The following is a 19,725-nucleotide window of genomic DNA, read 5'->3' as shown; positions in this document are numbered from 1 at the left end:
GCACGCCAAGGGCACGCACCACACCGGTAGGGCTGACACTCCATAACCGAGTGCCACCACCACCGTCACCACCGACTTCACCACCCAGCCCTGCAGGGGGCCTGGCTCCAACGGCCCTGGAGGGGCAGGCCGTGGCGTCACAGAGGTGTCGCGAGTCTGTCATCAGAACCGCTATGGACAGTGTATTCCAAGCAGCTGCCACATTCCAGGGGCTGCGACAGGCACCACGACACACGAGTCTCCTTAGGATGACACCCATTTTACAGACGTGGAGACTGAGGCTCAGAAAGCCGAGCGACACGCGGGCCTCACAGCAGAAAGGTGCAGAGCAGACCATAGCTGGGGGTGGACAGGGGACAAACGCCATTTCTCAACCCCTCTGCTGGCTCAGTTCCCGATTTAGGAATCTGGGCAACCCACGCTGAGAACTGAGGTCATCGGTGGTGACCCCGCCAGTCGGCGCCGCTCACAGCGCTGCGTTACCTGGGAGCGGCTGGAACACGCCCTGGTTCTCCGCCTCCACCACCAAGTCGAAGTGGGAGCAGTCGCTCAGGGTGGCCACGTCGTCGGCCCCGCCCGGCATGAGGCCGTGGATCCTGAGGGGCAGCTCCAGGCTCTGGCCCACGCGGGCCTCCACTGGGCACGGGCCGAACTCCATGCCGCTGGGCTCGATCACATACACCTGCAGGACAGGGTTGAGGGGTGTGGTCAGCCGGCTACACAGAGGAGGAAGAGCCGCTGCTCAGCTTTCCTGATTCCTGCGTGTAGGCACTCAGGACCCGCTGGTGAGAAGCCTGAGCTTGGTGGACACGACGCTTTATGCAGGGGGCAGAGAGATGTTCAGGGCAGAGATGCAGAGGCTTCTGTGGGAAGGTGACGTATGAGCTTGACCTGGGAGTGTGTCAGAGACGGCCAGACCCAGTCTGGCTGAAGAGAGGGTCTGTGAAAAGGCCCTGAGGCATGTACAGCTCAGCACGTCGGAGGGAGGTAAAGAAGAGGGGAGCGCAGATTGAGAGGCATCACCAGCGTCAACACCCAACAAAACTGCCCACATGCCAAGCTCTGTTCCAAGAGCCGGACGAGAGAACCCCATTCTCTCAGCCTCCTTGGCAACAAGGTCACCAGTGTCTCTGCCCAACAAGGAACCTGCTGTGGGGGTTGAGAGCCTGCCTGGCTGCAGCAGGGTCAGTCTGGGCCAGGCAGGCAGCCCCGGAAGCCAGACTCCGACCACTGCGCACACTGCTGGGCTGCAAGTGGGCTCTGGGCTCCGCGGGGGTGGGCGGGGCACGTTCACCGAGATGAATCAGCCTGCGGCCACAGATCATCCAAATACTTGGAAGAGATGCTACAGTTAAGTTGTCTTGGCTACAAACCTCCTTACATGAGAGTTAGGGCTTCCCAGGAGGTGCTAGTGCAGGAGACATAAGAGACACAGGTTTGATCACTGGGTCGGGAAGATTCCCCTGGAGGAAGGCATGGCAACCCACTGCAGTATTCTTGCCTGGAGAAACCCATGGACAGAGGAGTCTGGCTGGCTACAGTCCATGGGGTCACAAAGAGTTGGACACGATAGAAATGACTTAGCACGCTCATGAGAGTTAGATGGATCTTTAGGTAGGTGTGTGTGGATCTAAATAAAAACACAAGGACGACCTGTGCGTTAATGTCCCAAATAGTGTAGAAGGTTGGGGCTGGGCACGCTACGTACGGAGCTTCCATTCTGGCCCTAAGTGGAGTCATAAAAGCAGCTGAGGTCAGGATCAGGCGGTCAAGAAAGAGCTGGGGTCAGGAGGCTACCAGGCGGGGCTGTCCAGGCGGTCATGTCCACCTTCAGCCGTCGCTTGGGACGTCACTTGGGACGGACGCCAGATGTAGGGTCCCTGTCGGGGGGACTCCTAACTTGGATCTGAACAGGAATCAGAGCAAAGGAGCAGGCCAGTCTTGGGTCTGGGGGCTTCCTCTCCCTATGAATTTACAGCCCAGCAGCCTTTCTGAAGCAAAGTCCTAGCTTTCGGGTCGGAGGGTGTTCTAGAACGACTCCTTTGAGTGTCTCGTGTTTCTGAATCCTCTGACCTCCCTTTGGGATCCTGGCGGTCCCACCCCTGCCCGGTGTGGGATGGGATGGCTATCTCCCGGGTCTGTCCATGACCTCAGGGGCCAGGCTGGACCTGACCCCTGACCCCCCTCACCAGAATCCCAGCCAAGGTCAAGACTGATGACTAAAGGGTGCTTCTGAATTAAGCCAGAGGCTGGTTAAGATGGCGGCCCGATCACTCCCCAAGCCGCCCTGCGGCCGCCCTGACACAGGCCTCACCTTCGTCTCTCCAGGGCGGCCGCCCCGACCCGGGCCTCACCTTCATCTCACCGAAATGCAGCGGGTTCTGCACGTCGTGTGCCTGGATCACACTGACCCCCGTGTCGCTGCCTGTGGTCATCACACCCTTGACAGTGACCGTGGCCACCACAGAGCTCGAGGAGGACCAGCTGAAGTTCCCGCTGCCGCCCTGGGCCTGGGGAGGGAAGGCATCATTGGGTCAGCCCGCCTGCCCTGCCCCTCCATCCCTCTCCCTCTCACACCCTCGCTCACACGCGTTGGCATCACGTCACCACGTGGAGACACAAGGCATCAGCCAACGTCCAGCTGGCACCGCGCCCACCCCTTGTTCTCCCCGCCTGTCTCCTTCTGGTCCTCGTATTCCACGGACCTCTGACTGACACACACGTGTATGCACACGTCCCTGAGAGTGGCCCCAGGACCCAGGGGCACCTCCTGAGCTCAGGCTGCAGTGGGAAGACCCCAGCCACAGGGTCGTGACGTCCCTGCCCCTCCTGCACAGACCCTGCCCGCTCCAGTCATCTGCCGTGAAGTCAAGGACAGCCCAGCGGCCTCCGCGTCAGGGGCCATCACCCCCGAACCCTAGAGGGGCCGGGAAGGTGACACAGCTGCGGGAAGGGACAGCGGGTCCCAGGCACACAAGGACACTGTCCACACTGCCGGGAGACAGCGGGATGGACGGAGCGCGGCCCCCATGAGCCCCAGCCCGAAGGGCCCTGGGCCCTGCCACTGACGCTGGGGGGACTTGTGAACTTCAGAGACCAAGAACACCAGATGTGCGGCAGAGTTGAAGACGTCTCCCCAGCCAATTCCAAGGTTTTCTCTCAAGATATTTACACTGCTCCCAGAAAGCAATTATTTTTACAGAAAATAAAAACCACATGTGAAAGTTAAATGCATGCTTAGGACTTTCTTCATCGTGTTTTCTTTTCTATTTTTCAAGGTTTTTTCCTAATTACCAAAATACCCTGCTGTGATAGAAAACCTTGGAAGATACAGAAAGCATAAAGACTTTGATTTCAAATTCTTTCAACCAACAGAAGGTAATTTAACAGAAACAGAATGGAGTTAGAGCCCCAACACATGGAAACACCCAAAGAAAGTCACCCAGATGGGGTCTCCAAGTTACCTTTATCACGTACTGATAGGCGCCTGCCTTTGGTTGCCATGGAAACGTCAAGATGCTCGGATGAAGGGTGATGGGGCTGTGGATTTCCACCTCCTGCTGGTTCCACACAGGCACCCGTAATGTGTGGACCCCTCCATCCTGCAAGGGGGCGAGGGAGCCACACGCCAGCATGACAACCAGACCCCGTCCCCTCAGACTGTGGGGGAGTGGGAAGGAAGATGCCGGGTACCCTGCAGCCTTCTTCGTCTCCATGGAGACGGCTTTCGGTGGCTCTTCAACAGCCACTCGAGTCAGCACTGCTTGGCTGCATCCTCATGGCACATCCCATGGGCAGGCTGGTCGTGGTTATCCCCACTTTAAGGATGGGGAAACCGAGGCATGGGACGTGAAAGCCACTCGCCAGAGCCTCCAAAGGAGAACCGGCCGCTTCGGTAGGAATCTCTGCCTGGTCCCCAGGCCACAGCGGCCTCCACTAGGCCTCTACTAGGTGTAGTAGGGAGATGAGAGTCCCGGCACCAAGCTTCCAATCAGTGGAATCTGCTCCCACTGAAACCAACTGGCCTTTCAAAAACGGGTGAGAATTTTAAAACTCTGAAGGACCCCAAACAGCCAAAGAAACACTCGTGGGTCCCAGTCAGGGCACAGCTGGACACACGGGCCCCAACAAGCGTTTCTGAACCCAGTCCTAGAGGCGAGGGCTTGCTTTTTCAGGAGTCAGCAAGGCTCAGATGAAGGGGGCTCTGGTCCACGACAAGGACAGAGGACAGGGGACAGGAAAAAGCCAAAGCCCCTACGCCTGATGCCACCGGGAGCCTAGAGTAGGAAGGACCCCCACGGCACCCGTGACAGCACTGAATCTTGGGACCCCGACTCCTCCGGCTCATGTCCACCCTGGGTTGGCATTTCTGCCTGCAAAGGGCCCGGGGTGGCCCAGGGAAGTGCCAACTTGCCTGGTCCACCACAGAGGTGAGGGCCGCCTCGATGACCGTCTGGCCCCGATTTGTCGCCCTGACATGATGGTACGACCCATTCTGGGAAGAAGCCAGCACCTCAAAGAACTCCACAGGTAGCACAGTTTCGATGCGGATGTTCTGGAAGGCAACACAGGATGGTGAGAGGAGATTCAGGGACAACTCAGGGAAGTCAGGACGCGGGAAAGAAGCCACGTGGCCCCCAGAGAGCAGTCGGGCCAGACTGATGAGCCGCACGAAGCCCGGGATCTGAGCTCTGAGCCCCAAACCTCAGCCCCTCTGTACATGACCCAATGAGCCGGTGCTCAGGAGCACAGAGCCACAGTGGCTCTCAGACCCCGTGGTCCCAACAAGGAAACCACCAAATATAAAGAACAACAACGGAATCCCTTAGAGGTAACATCCCCCCAAGACGGTGATGGAGTGAGTCTAGTAACACAAGGAAGGTGATGGCTTCTGCCAAGTAGGCCAAAGGGAAACCTCAGGGCCCACAAGGAAGGTCTGGATATTCTCAGGATCCTGGGAATTGCTCACAAAGGAACGAATGCGACCAAGGCGCCTCTCCGTCTGCCTGTTTGTGTGAAGCTCTTTCCAGAACCAGGAAGCTACTGAGCTTGGTCTTAGTCGAGGGGCCTTTGGACAGTTCACAGGCATTTCTGGCCCTGAGCCACTGTAGGGCCGGGAAGGATAGATTCTCTATCTATCTCACCTGTGGTGAGGTCCCTGGGCTAACAAGGAGGGAGCAGGAGGGCAGATGGTAGACGCCACACCCGCCACCATCACCGCCTCTGTGACCCTACTGCTGCGGCCTCTTCTCCCCGCTCCAACCCTGATGGGAGTGCGGCCTTAGGGTGCAGACTCACAGGCTCACAGGGCCCTGAGATGCCCGAGGTGCCCATGACAGGGTTTCCTAGGGATCCAGCAGTACTGTAAGAAGCTCCCCCAGCTCAGCCCGCCTGCTAGGGGGCCCTATGATTTGAAGCGGCTCTTCAGGCACCTTCTCCAGGAGATGTACCCCTGCACCCCCAACCAGGCCCGAAGGGGACTCACATCCGACAGGTAGACCTTGTTGCCAGACTTGTCAAGCACTTCGACGGTGATTTCGTACAGACGGCCAGTCTCGAGCACCCACCTGCCACCAGGGTGGACTGTGAACCCTACGGAAGAGGCAGGTGCACAGAGTCTCAGCACTGGAGTCACAGGGGCCTGCAGCTCAGGAGGAGGGCAAACCAGGCCCCGTGAGCACCGGGGCCACAGCCGGTCCCCGGGGAGGGACCAGTGCCCGTGATTGGCAGATCTAATGCCCGCAGCAGCCCTGAGCCCTCAGAACCCGAGCTGACCTCAGATGCCCCTGGACCAAACCTGAACATTCGCTCCTGGTGGCTCCAGGGCCCACTCAAACTTGACCTTATCCATGGTGGGCCCAGCTCTGACCCACAGTAGGTCTGCACTCTGAGTCCACAGTAGGTCTGCACTCAGTGAACAGTAGGTCTACACTCTGATTTCACAGTGAGTCTGCACTCTGAATACACAGTAGAGCCACACTCTGAGTGCACATTAGGTCTACACTCTGATTTCACAGTGAGTCTGCACTCTGAATACACAGTAGGTTTACACTCTGAGTACACACTGAGTCTGCACACTGAATCCACAGTAGAGCCACACTCTGAGTGCACATTAGGGCTATACTCTGGGTGCACAGTAGGTCTGCACTCTGAATCCACAGTAGGTCTACACTGAGTGCACAGTAGGTGTACACTCTGATTTCACAGTGAGTCTGCACTCTGAATCCACAATAGGTCTGCACTCTGAATCCACAGAGTGTGCACTCAGAGTGCACAGTAGGTCTACACTCTGGGTGCACAGTAGGTCTGCACTCTGAATCCACAGTAGGTCTGCACCCTGAATCCACTGTAGGTCTACACTCTGAGCACTGCCCCTGGGCAGCCCCTGGGCCCTGGCTATGCTCCTCTGGGTCCTCTGTGGCTGGAAATTCCTCCCCTCCTCTCTAGGCCTCCAGCCTTCCCCTCTTTCCCTCCAAGACATCTCGCCAGCGTCCGCAGCCATGGTGCGGTCTATGCAGAGCCCAGGTATAAAGCCAGGAGACAGAGCCCTGCCCACTCTACTCTGTCCTGCTTCTCTCCCTGAAAAGCTGGCTACCTGCTGGAATTTGGCCCAGCCTCCCTCCGCTTGTCCTGTACACAGACGGGGGAAGGACGGGGGTCAGGGTGGGAGCTGATGTCCCAGGCCTCCCAGCTGGCAGATCTGGCCAAAGTGAGGCCATTTTCTGGGGGGCTATTGCTTTTATCTGACTCTACCTCCTGTAATCCCAGACAACCCAGGACGTGCATACTCACCGAGGTACCCAGGCTCCACCACGTAGATTGTGCTGTTGGGTAACCGGGAAGCTCCCTGCATGCGGATGCCTGGATTTTGAGTTAAGGAGCACTGAACAGGCCGGCAGGCTTCAGTTTGGCTCCTGCGGCTCCGTCATTGTCAACATCACACAGGCAGAAGCAAGGATGGAAGGCCCCCCGACCGAGGCCTGCAGAACACAGGTCTTTTCCAGGATCGGCGGCCACAGGGCACTTCCTCCACTCAAAAGGGGGCCTCTACAGGGACCCTGGAGACCGCCTGGGGCACGTGAACCAGTCCGGGACGCGTGACAGCCCACACGCTGGTGGGGACAGCCTAGACCAGGCCCCTAGGATGAGACCAGAGAACGTTCCAGAGGCGGGGAGGGGGGCTCAGCCCCAGCCACCGCCTCCACCTCGGCGCCTCTCCAAGGAGCCCTGCACGGAGGTGAGCCGTTCTGCTCAGACACGGTGCTATTTTGGTCCTTTCTGATTTTCAGACCTTGAGGGGAAACAGGGCTATTTTTAGCCTCGCCAAGGTTTCAGGGAGAAAAGTGGCTTGACTTCCAAACAGCACGTCTGTGCAAGACACACAGGTGCGGCGCGCCATCCGGGAAAAGGATACTCCTGTGGCCGAGGACCAGGCTACTTTGTCCCAGCTGCACAGCGGTGACCGTCGACGTGTCCTGGGCCAGGCCCGCCACAGGCCGGCCCGGGTCTCCCTGTGGGTCCCAGACGTTGTTCAGAAGCTGCAGCTCGTACTGATCGGAGGGCATCGAGAGTTCTGGCCACCCAGAAACAGGGATGAGCAAAGCGGGCGGAGAGAGCCAAGACAGGAAACGGTAAAAGTCAACATCATTCTCCCCCAGCCCCACCCCCACCCCCCGCAATCCCTGGACCCTGCGGTCAGTACAGCTGCTTGATTTTTTTTTTTTTTGCCTAATTTTTTTCAACACTTTCCATTTTAATAGTATTCTGCATGCCTGTGGACAGAGCTGACACTCTCCATGAATCTTCAGCGGCAATCAGTTTTCTATGGATGCCATGAGCAGCTTTTTTTTTCTTTTTTTAAATTAAGCACAGCCTCTGACTCAAACTGCCAGCGTCTGGCAGGATACCAACATCAGAGCCTTTTCTGCTTGTCAGGGAAGTAAATGACGCTGCTTCTGCACTGAGGGGCCCAGGGCAGGGCTCACTGGACCTGGCCATCTTCCGGAGGTCTGCAAAGATATGCTTGTCTGTGGTGCCCCATTGGGTTTCAAGAGATGGGTCTATAATTTGTAAAGAATTCTCTCTCTCGCTGTCCTGACCATCCATTGGTGTTCTTCTCTGTGTCCCGTTGTGGAAGAGAACTCACCCAATCTGGGCCAGGATGGAAAACAGTTTCCCTGGGAAATAATGGGTCCTACAAACCCATAACCTCGGGGTCTAACCTTCACGTGCACCTCACCCTTTTCATCCCATGATGCCCCTGAAACCCTCACGTGAGCACTGGGGGACCTGCAGAAATCAAGACTGGAAGCTTGCTAGGGGCCCCTCAGTGGCGGGCAGCAGACCCGGGAGGCAGACCACAGGGAGCAGGACCCCACAACACGCCCTCTCCCCCGTCTGGAGGACTTCCTATCAGATAGCCCACTCCCCGAGCCTGTGTGTGAGGCCGCGCTCCAGCCCTCCAGAGAGGGACCACAGTCAGCTTCCCCGCTCACCACCGCGTCCCAGGCGGGGGCTGCCCCGGGAGGCGCCCAGGACAAGGATCCGAGAGGCGTTTCAACCAGAACAACCTTCAGAACTCCCAGGAATTCTGAAGGGGGCGGGGGTGGGCAACGTGCCCATCTCCTGCCCTGGGGTACCAGCTGTGTGTTCCAATAAGTCCCCAGGAATCTGCCCTGGAGCAGAGTGTTCTCAAAGCATGTTCCCTTGACCATCAGCATCACCTGGGAAGCTGCAAATAATTGGCCCCATCCCAGGCCTACTGAACCAAACTCAGGGAGCAGGGAGGAGTAGGGGGCCAGGCAGGGAGGAGACTGCAGGGGAGGGACCAGCACAGGCCTGGCAGGGGATTCTGACAGGCCTGGAACAGAGAAGCCCTTCCGGCCCACACGGCCCACTTCCGGTCCACACGGCCCACTTCCGGTCCACACGGCCCACTTCCGGTCCACACGGCCCAGCGGTGGCCGAGAGGCTTGCAAACGACACACCCAGGGATCAGACCACAGCCGCCGTGCGTGGAGGGCTGCTGCTGCTGTTCAGTCACTCAGTCGTGTCCGACTCTTCTGCGACCCCATACACTATAGCCTGCCAGACCCCTCTACCCATGGGCTTCCCCAGGCAAGAATACTGGAGTGGGGTGTCATTTCCTCCTTCAGGGGATCTTCCCGATCCAGGGATCAAACCCATGTCACCTGCATCAAGCAGGCAGATTCTTTACCACTGAGCCACCAGGGAAGCCCCGCATCGAGGAAGCATCATAACAAAAGAATAAGGCAACGCTGCTCCCTGAGCAGCATCACTTGGGGCTACTTTAGAAGAACCAGTGTCCTCCCTTGTATAAGGTTCTCCAAACGAAAAAGGCCCTTTTTGGGAAATAAATAAACTGGCTCTGGAAGGATCTTGCACAACAAGATGTAACCCTATTTACAAAGCCCTAAGACAACGAAAATAAGGGGCTTGCCTGGTGACCCTCTTCAGCACCTCCTTGCTACTCGTCAGAGCTCCTGAGCAGGGAAGGCTTTGCGGACGTGAAAGGCGCCTGTCCGTCCACAGGCAGAGGAGGTGGCTCCTGGGCCCTAGCCCAGCCCAGCTACCACTGCCGAGGGCATGAGGCCAGCCCCAAGGGTGCCGTTCCATGGCCAGGAGGGCAGCCGGGCTCTGACCCCGCTCAACCCTGGCTGATCCTCCAGACGTGCTTCTGATCGCCGGAACCTCCACCCCCACCCCGTGTAGGCTGCAGGGATGACCACGGAGCTCCTGGGGAGGTGGGTCTGAGCCCAGGACGAGGAGAAGCACAGGGCCCTGCCTCTGAGCCCAGCCCTGCAGGCAGCCCAGTGTACACTCGCTCTGGGCAGCCACAGCTCAGGGTGCACTGGATCCTTTAATAGCTGCGTCTTGGACTCAGGAACCCCTGCTCCACGCCCATCCATCTTTCAACCTCAGCCCAATTTACCCCAGGAATTTCCAGCAGTGCTGTCACCGAGGTCTCCTCAGACACCCCGTTCCTCAGCCAGCACGTCTCCCCTCTCATGATTGGTTACTGCGCCAGGCGAGCCTGCGACACCAGCATCACACACGGAGGACCAAGCAGGGCCTCACAGACACCCCTCTTCCGGGCCCCTCGCCCCCTTCACCTGCCGCACTGCAGGCCGTCACTGGAGCCCCAGGTGAGTGGGCCCTGGGCTGCCCCCCAACCACTGCAGTCCCCCCAACAGTGCCCACAGACAGAGCAGGGGCTCCATAAACAAATGGGCTCATGAGAAAGCAAGCCGCCACTCAGCAGAGAAGGGAACGGCCACCCACTCCAGGATTCTCACACGGTGCGTGGGGTCGCAAACAGTCAGACGTGACTGAGCGACCAACACCCTCGCTTACACTGTCACTTAATGGAAGGCAGGCGGAAGTCAGGAAATGAAAATAAGAAAGAAAAGGAGGAACATTACATTTTGAAGGAAGAAAGACTGAGAGAAAACCTGAAGAACGGATTTGGGGTAACTGCCCTCTGGGTGTCATTCTCTGAGCCTTCTGCGGGACACCATACAAGACTGGGGCTCGCCGAAATCCAGGTCCCCTGTCATGACGCTGTCCCCAACTTCCTGTCTGGCAGCCCGTTAAAAATGACAGCAATGTGAATTCTATGTCAATTAAAAACAACCCATCCAAAAACAAAAGAATGGACAATGCGCTTCCACCCAGATGTCCTGTTCACAGTGGCCCGGTGCTGGCTCCTCCCCGTCTGTCCTCCCCTAGCATCTGTCTGGAAGGCACGCCAGCCCGGGCGCCCGGTGCCATCAGTCGTGCAGGTGTGCTTATTTTTAGAGGCATTTTCCATCTCATTACCCTACAGATGCAAGGAAGGCAGCTTAACTACTTCCTCTCCGGGGCTCACTTTCCCGAGTTCCATTCTTTGATTGCTACCGGAGGTCAGTGACCAAGCCCCAAAGTCCTCTGGGTGTCTTGGGATGCGCTGTCCGTCAGACACTGAAGGGTAAGCTGTGAAGTCCGCTTTATTAAATCTCCCCCAACCTCCCTGGTGGGGGCACGCCTCTCCACCCTCATCCACCCTGCGAAGAGGCCGCCCGCCCTGCCCCGGGAGGACAGAGAGCCGTCGTCGTGCGCCCCCAGGGCCGGGATGCCCCGAGCCTGCCGGCGTGGTATTACAGGCGAGGGCCTGGCAGCCCTGTGACTATCGCGTGTCTGTGCCTCGGCTTCCTCATCCGTACAACAGGGTAGTATTGAAGCCCCGTCACAGCGCTGTTGGGTCATAACGTGACGAGCAGGGCACCGAGGAAACGCCCACCACGGTCAGACGTCTCCAGACCGCCCCCATCCCGTCACAAGCTGCTTCTCAACAGCACGCAGGGGAGGAGGCATTGTCAGGAAGCCCCCCAGTGCCCTCTGGCCTTTCGACCTGTTCCCACCGCGGTCCCCCTGAGCACTCAGAGGCAGGATCCCGAGAACTCCACCCCTGAGCCATCTCCCCTTCAAGAGTCTCCGAAGGCCACACCTGGGTCCTAAATCTGGGGAGCACGCCAGCCTCGGGCCAGGACCCCGCCCAGCTTTGTACACACCCGCCTCCACACTGACACGCAGAAGAGCCAGGCGCTGAGCGCCCAGTGCTCGGGGATGCTCAGGACCCCAGTCTCCTGCCCTTCAGCAGGGCACCCTGAGTGGGAGGGAGCTGGACCCAGAGGCCTCCCCAGGCCTGCAGCGCCGGCCACATGGTAATGACGGATGACCCACCACCCTAATCTGCAGACCCAGCTGCGGAACAGGCCCAGGCTGCTCCGACGCTGGAGCGCTACACGCTTCTTAACTGCTGCCCTGCCTCACAGGCAGGAAGCCAGCAACTGGGGGAGGCGCTGCCCGGACACACCTCGCAGCCCGCAGGCCTTGAATGGGACACTCTCGTCCCCACGAGCCTGGACGCCCTGGGCTGATCATGAAACATGTATAAACCAAACAAAATGATGATGGTGGTGATGATAATTCTTAGCAGGCTTGGTGATGCATTAGGAACACTCACCACTAAGAACACATCACAAGTACACAGCGCTTTAGAGTTTCCGAAACAAATCCACAATAATTCACCCATCGTGCCCTCGACACAGGCAGAAAGGCCCTGAGGGCTCCAGCAGAGACACTGAGCCCTAAAGCGGGGCAGTGCCTCGTCCAGGCCGCCCAGAAGTCAGCGCCAGGCCAGGAACAAAACCCGGTCCAGCGAAAGCTCGTGGCTTCTGACATTTTTCAAACAAAGGGATATAAGCCCCCAAGGACTGAAAGCAGGATCTCAAGGAGATGTTTGTTCAGCTCTGCTCACAGAGGTACTATTTTAATAGCCAAGAGGCAGAAGAAACCAAGTGCCCATCAAGCACGAATGTCCAAAATGTGGTCTATATAGACAGTAGACCAGTACTCAGCCTGAGAAGGAGGGACATTGCGACGCCTGCCACAATCCAGACAGACCGTGAGGATGCTCTGCTCGGTGAGATAAGCCGGCCACAGAAGGACAGACACTACATGACTCTACTTACATGAGGTCCCAAGAGCAGTCGGGTTCATGGAAACGGAAAGCTCGAGGGTGCTTGTCAGGGGCTGGAGAAGGGGGCTGGGGAGTTAGTGCTTAACAGGCTCAGGGGAAGACGAGGAAGTTCTGGAGATGACGGTGGCGATGGCTGTACAACAATCTCTCGATAAATGTAATCATCGTCACTAAAATGCACACTTAAAAAGTAGCTAAAACAGCAACGTCATGCCTATTTCACCGCGATAACACGGCCGCCTGAGCGCGGCGCTGAGCGGGGACCCACCTGTGATTTTCCCTTGCCTGATCTTCTGCACCCTGTAGCGGATAGACGTCCCCACCAAGAGGTAGACGTCGTAAGCCGGGTTCAGAAGGATGTTCTCCAAGATCAGCAGCCTGACCTCCGCGGGGTGGACGTTCTAGTGTGAGGAAGAGACAGAAGGGGAGGTGAGCCCAAGTGGGGGTCGGTGTGGGCGAGAGACAGAACCTCTAGGGCTTTTCAGTCTGTTCACTGAAGGCAGCTGACGCTGAGAAACCCAGGCATCACCTTGGGACGCCCCAAGCCCCAGGGGGCCCTGTGGGAGCGGGGCAGGCGATCAGAGGTCATTGCCAAAATACCCCGAGCACAGCACTTTACAGGGCGTAGCCTTCAGGTCAGTTTTAAATAGTAAGAAGTACAGAGAAGAACGAGGAGCCAGGAGCGATGGCCATGGAGACAGAGGCGCCAGGGGCCCCGGGGCTCCACAAAGAGCCCCAAAGGCCGGGGAGGTGGGGAGCCCGCTCGCACACCCGAGGAGGAACAGCCGTGTTCTGACAAGCGCCCCCTGTTCAGGCCACCCCCCACCAGCCCGCCTCTCATCCCCACCCAGACTCCCTCCTCAGGGAGCATCATGACAGACTCTGAAGTCGGGGCAGACCACCTGCATGGAGTCCGGGGCGCCCCCGGGTGATCAGACTCTATGGGGCCTGCACCTTCCGCTGTCTTGGAGCTGCTCGTCACCCTGCAAGTTGGGGAAAATGGAGGGCAGAGCAAGGGATCCTTGTCCACAGAAATGCAGACATGTGTTCCCTGGAGGACAAGCAGTGGTCATCCCTGGATGCAGGCCCGTTCTGCGTCTGTAGATCTCTTTGAGTTTTCTACTGAACCAGCTCTGACATGTTACATGCATCCTCGCTTAAGAGGAAGTCAAGGTTCCTGTTGAGGTTCCTGCATCATTCCCGGTGAGGATGTAAGAAGACCCTGCGCTCACCCCCTCCCACGGACACACTGCATCTACAGCTACATATGCAACAATTTCCTCTTAAAAAAACCCTAAAAACTGGCAAAGCAACCGCTTCACACAGGACAAATAGCAGGGAAATCACATCAAAGCGACTAGGATCCCGGGACAATCTCATCATAAACCTCACCGCTCGTAGAGACCACATTCACAGGGAACCCAAACCCGAGGCTTCTCCCTGAGGAGGGAAGGGTTCGTATCTCACATCAGGCTCCCCACCTTTTAAGACCAGCGCCTGAGAGATGAGCCTCCAAAACATGTGGTCTTAAAGACCTGAGTCGGGGGCTTCCCTGGTGGCTCAGTGGTAAGGAATCTGCCGGAATCTGCAGGAGACACGGGTTGGATCCCTGATCTGGGACTACCCCACACGCCATGGAGCCACCAAGCCCGGGCACCACAGCCACTGAGCCTGTGCTCTAGAGCCGGGGAGTGGCAGCTCCTGAAGCTCACACACCTCCAGCCCGTGCTCTGCAGAGAGAGAAGCCACCTCAGTGAGAAGCCTGCGCACTGCAAGCAGGCACTAGCCCCCGATCTCTGCAACTAGAGAAAAGCCCACACAGCAGTGAGACCAGCACAGCCAAAAATCAATACATGCAGTTATGGGAAAAAAAAGACCAGAAGGGCTGTGGGGACTGGCAGACGTCCCTGAAGGGCCCGGCTGTGCAGAAACCTACTGCCCCGGGCCCAGAGCAGGCACAGCCCGTGGAAAGTGCTCAGGGAATTCCCTGGTAGTCCAGTGGGTTAGGTCTCAGCACTTTGGCTGTCGAGGGCATGGGTTCGATCCCTGGTTAGGGAGCTAAGATCCCACAAGCCGTGTGGTGGGACCAAAATATCAGAAAGGAAGGAAGAAAAGAAGAAGAAAGGAAGAAAGAAGATGCTCAGATGTGACGTGACAGAGACTCATCGCCCACTGGACTTGTTCCCGCCAGCGGACCCTCGCTCGGCCATGCCCAGGAGCTCAGACCCGCCCCCCGGTGGCCCAGTTCTCATATCTCCACCCGGCTTTGTAGCTACCACCCAGGAAACACGCCAGATCACCGCATGCTGGGGGCTGAGGTGGGGGTGCTGTGCTCCTGGGTCCCACGGGACTGTTACAATTGGAGAGACCATTCCTGGCAGGACCCCAGCCCAGGGCATGCATAGACAGCAGACCGACATGCCCAGCCTTCCTGGGAAAGTGGCCGGTCGGCCTGCCCAGAGGGGCCCCCAGAGAGCTCTCGGGGTGGGGGGCGGCACCGCCACACCCCAGCCTCAGTTGAGCCCACCTGACTCTTACAGAAAGCGGGGAGCACCCACCTCTGGGCCCCTGACTTTGGCAGCTGCTGCCGGACAACACATCTCCACGCCCAGCTCTGGTGCCCAGACACGGGCTCTCGGGTTCCACGGGACCGGAATCAGCCAAGAAATTTCTTAACCAGCTACCACCCCCAGCGCTCAGCAGGAGGCAGCACACCCCGGAAGCTGACCTTTCTGGAAAGCAGCCAGCGGTTGGGGCTCAAGGCCGGGGCACAGGGTGAAATGGAGGGACCGCCTTGGGGGTGCAGCGATGCCGGCGCCGGCTCCCCGGCCACCTGGTCCCAAGCACGGCTCACAGCAGACCCTGGTCCCCACGTGGCATCTCCTCTCCACTAGTGGACACGCCAGGGGCCCGTGCGTCGAGATGCCGCCCCCGAGCCAGGGCCGCCCAAGCCCACCTTGTACACGGTCTCCTGGATGCGCGCCTTGAGCTTGGAGCTGCCGGTCTTCAGCCCAGACACCAGGATGGTGTCGCCCTGCTTGGCCGCCTTCTCCATCTCTGAGATGTACGAGGGGGGGATGTAGGTGGACTCCAGGAATGTCAGGATGCTGGAAAAGGAGCGTGTGCTCAGCTATGACATGTGGAACCAGGAACCTCACACATTTCCTCTAAATGCCTCCTCTAAGTGCCTCCTCCACGTGCTGCCAGGCGCCACAGAAATGACCCAGTGGGTGTTGCCTAGAAAACCGTTCCCAGAATGTCGTGCCTCAGAACTTCCAGCGTCCCCGGAAACACCTGGGCTCTCAGCCCCTGGCCTGGCCCTTGGTCTGCACCTGGAAACCTGCATTTTATAAACATCCAGCTGTGATTATGATCAAAGGCAGCACTGAAATTTGAGGACTGCCCACTTAGCTGAGGGCTTCCCTGGTGGCTCACACGGTAAAGATTCTGTCCGAAATGCAGGAGACTTGGGTTTGATCCCTGTGTTGGGAAGATCCCCTTGAGGAGGGCATAGCAACCCCACTCCCGTATTCTTGCCTGGAGAATCCCATGGACAGAGGAGCCTGGCAACCTACAGTCCACGGAGTTGCAAAGAGTTAGACACGACTGAGTGACTTTCACTCACTCAGTCAACTTTATGAAAAGCTTTGGTCTCACGGACGTGAAAGGTGAGCCCCGGGACCAGAGGCCCAGCCTGGGCTCCCCACTAGTCCCAGTCTCCTCTCCCCGGCCAGCTCCTGCGTCTGGGAAACGGTTCAGCAATGACCCCTCAAGTGTCAGGAACAAGGGATCACGTTGCATCCTACCCTGGCCCTATGGTTAGGCTGTGGGAAGAAGGGAGGGAGAATTTGGGATGGAGTGGGACGCCAGAGCGCAGGCTGGTGAGCGGGGCCAGCCTGAGTCTTTCCTGACAGCCTGAGATCTATAAATAAGCCCCCCATCCCGCCCGAACGGGAGCAGTCAGACACGTTCATTCTCCCCAAGGTCTGCCGAGTGCTGCGGTGATTCACTTCCTCGTCGTTTCACGAGGTACTACGTGCTGAAATTCTTTTTCTTGCATACAGAAGAGCTTTGGTTCTTTTTTTATTTATCATTTTTTATTTTTCAGAGGGTAATTACTTAACAATATTGTGATGGTTTTCACCATACATCCACATGAATCAGCCACAGGTATACATACGCCCCCTCCCCACCCCACCCCTCTAGGCTGTCACAGAGCACCACATCTGGGTTCCCTGCATCTGACGTCATGACTGCCACTGGCTATCTACTTTACGTATGGTAATGTACATGCTAAGTCACTTCAGTAGTGTCCTTTTTGTGACTCTGAGACTCTATGGACTGTAGCCCACCAGGCGCCTCTGTCCATGGGATTCTGCAGACAAGAATACTGGAGGGGGTTGTCCTCTCCTCCTCCAGGGCATCTTCCCCACCCAGGGATCGAACCCGCGTCTCTGACATCTCCTGCACTGGCAGGCGGGTTCTTTGCCTCTAGTGCCACCTGGGAAGCCAAAGAATGCTGGAGGGGTTGCCACGTCCTTCTGCAGGGGATCTTCCTGACCCAGGGGCGGAATCCGGGGCTCCTGCATCGCAGGCAGACTCTTTACAGCCTGAGCCACCAGCTGCGTCTGCGTATGTCTCAGTGCTCTTCTCTCACACCGTCCCGCCCTCCTCTTCTCCCCGTGCCCACAGGTCTGTTGTTCGTGTTTGTCTCCTTTCTGTCCTGCATGTAGGATCATCAGTAGCATCTTTCTAGATTCTACGTACGTGTGTTCATAGACGATATTCGTCTTTCTCTTCCTGACTCACTTCACTCTGTATAATAGGCTCTAGGTTCATCCACCTCATTAGAACTGACTCAAATGCGTCCCTTTCTACAGCTGAGTAATATTCCCTTGTGTGTATGTACCACAACTTCCTTATCCATTCCTCTGGCGATGGACATCTAGCTTGCTTCTATGTCCTACTTATTGTAAATAATCGCATGCTGAATTGAATAAAAGTCCAGGACACTCTGGTTCCAACTCTCAGCACTCCTGGACTGGGGTCAGCACTCGGCTCACATCCAGTGCTGTCAGGGGCCGCTGTCAGGGCAGAAAACAGGGCTGGTGGAGGGGGGCAGGCAGCCAGCAAATCCTGAACACCTAGTGTGTGCTGGGCTTGGCGACAGGCTCTCATCCCATCAACGTGCTCCCCACGTGGCACCCCTGGAGGCGGGCACGGTGACGCCTCCATCCGCTGGAGGAGGAAGGTGGTGCTCAGGTGGTCACAGTCCTTGAGGATGGCCACAGGCAGGACACAGCAAGGCCAGGACTGGGCACCGGGTCTCTCTGACCTAACACCTGCACCCTGGGCTTACAAGACAGAGGGAGTTCCAGAGCTCATCATTCAGGAGATGGAGGCTGACGGCCCAGCCCCCAAAGAGCTCTGAGCCAGGAGGGCAACTGGCTTACACGGTGTCAGGGTGTGAGGGTGTCTGCTGTGGAAATGGCTGTGAGCTGAGCCCCAGTGCTTCCTGGAGCCCTGAGCTGGACTTTTGAAAGTGTAAATAAGAGGTCAGACTCATAACTCCCCATAAAAAAAGTTATTAATTGCAAGGGGGTAGAACCTGGCAGACACCACCCTCCCCGAGGGATGGCAGAAAACAAAGTCAGTGCTGCATTATGATAAGATGCAGTGAGAATGTGGAATCTCGCCTCTGGTGATGTTCCTGCAAAGATGCAGAGCTCTGGGTCTAATCAGAGGGAACGTCAGATAAACGTGGAGTGGGGGAAGTTCTACAAAACATCTAGACTGCCATCTCCACGAGTCCCACCTCCCAGGAGTCAAGGAGGGACCAGGAAACTGGACCAAGTCCCCAGGCTGACGGAGACGAGGAGAGACAGGACAGCTTGAGGCAGGGGGCCCTGGGCTGCGTGTTTTGCTACAAGCGGGATAAACTGGCAAAACTCGAATGAGGTCAGGCATCAGTGTTAACGCCCCAACCGTGATGACTGTCTCGTCCATACGCAGGAAAACGTCCCAAGAGGTGGAAAACGCACGCTGGAATAATCGGGGTCACAGCCCCCGGGCTGGCTGCTTGCTCTCAAATGGTTTGGGGAATCCACTTCCTGTACCGACTTGCAACTTTTCTGCAGGCTGAAAATCGCTGCAAATCTTTAAAAAGTAAGTCTTCCTCCCCCCAAACTGTATTTAATACAGCACAACGCAATGCAGCATTTTGTTGTTGTTGTTTAATCACTCAGCCATGTCCAGCTCTTTGTGACCCCACGGACTGCATCACACCAGGCTCCTCTCTCCAAGGACTCTTCAGGCAAGAATACTGGAGTGGGTTGCCATTTCCTCCTCCAGGGGATCTTCCTGACCCAGGGATCGAACCCATGTCTATGCGTCTCCTGCACTGGCAGGCGGGTTCTTTACCACTGAGCCAGCTCCTATCAGGGGATATTAGCCCAGACTCCAGGAGCGCATGAGTGCCGGCCAGCAGAACCTTCCGCTGATGGAAACGCCCTGTCCGCCCTGTCCAGTGCGGGCAACACCGGCCACACAGCTAACGAGCACCTGGTGGGGTCAGTGCATCGGGGACCGGAACCCCCCGTCTTCCCTGGTGTAAGTGTGAACGGCCAGGGTGGGGCCAGTGGCCACCACGTGGCACGGTGAGGATTCCCACAGGCCAGAGCAGTTCAAGTCCAGCTCCACCCCTTACCAATCCGAGGCGAGCAGACAGAGGAACATAAGCCACACGGCTGTTGGGAGGACCGGCCAAGTCAAGATGGGGAGCAAGTCCATCTCACAAGGCGTCCGTCTGTCTGCACTACTGGCCCCCACGCCTCCTGCCCCGCCGGGCGCTGGCACAGGCGGCCTCCCGTGCCTGGAGGCTGTCACAGCTGGAGGGACCTCCCAGCCGGGACTGTTACCCACTCACCCCACCCTGGGGCCCCTCCCTACCCCTCCGGCACCCCATGACAGCTCCAGTTATCAGGATGAACTTTCTCTGCCGCAGCTGGACAGACCAGCGCCCTGGACAACGGCCCCCAGAACACACCCCGGGACAAGGCCCCCGGTCAGCTGCGCGAGCTGACCACTTTGATCAGTCCCAGGCCACATCGGCCATCAGCCTGGGAACCATCCTGGGCTCCTCGCTGACGGGGCTGCTAACGGTGACGATGAGGGTGAAAGCCCCC

General features: G+C 57.8%; 1 protein-coding gene across 1 annotated transcript in view; it reads right to left on the bottom strand.

Annotated features, from left to right (window-relative positions):
- Window positions 1-19,725, bottom strand: part of NUP210 (nucleoporin 210kDa) — an 80,317-nt gene that overhangs the window by 51,727 nt on the left and 8,865 nt on the right. The window contains 11 exon segments of the mRNA XM_010862529.1: window positions 484-682; window positions 2,355-2,510; window positions 3,465-3,602; window positions 4,415-4,555; window positions 5,486-5,592; window positions 6,793-6,861; window positions 7,415-7,573; window positions 12,810-12,942; window positions 15,498-15,671; window positions 17,605-17,625; window positions 17,901-17,968. Coding sequence (XP_010860831.1) covers window positions 484-682; window positions 2,355-2,510; window positions 3,465-3,602; window positions 4,415-4,555; window positions 5,486-5,592; window positions 6,793-6,861; window positions 7,415-7,573; window positions 12,810-12,942; window positions 15,498-15,671; window positions 17,605-17,625; window positions 17,901-17,968 — 1,365 coding nt within the window.

This window comes from Bison bison, unplaced genomic scaffold (assembly GCF_000754665.1).
Source record: "Bison bison bison isolate TAMUID 2011002044 unplaced genomic scaffold, Bison_UMD1.0 scf7180017864482, whole genome shotgun sequence".
Taxonomy (NCBI): Eukaryota; Metazoa; Chordata; class Mammalia; order Artiodactyla; family Bovidae; genus Bison; species Bison bison.
The sequence above is the reverse complement of the archived record's forward strand: the minus strand, read 5'-3'. Positions and strand labels throughout refer to the sequence as shown.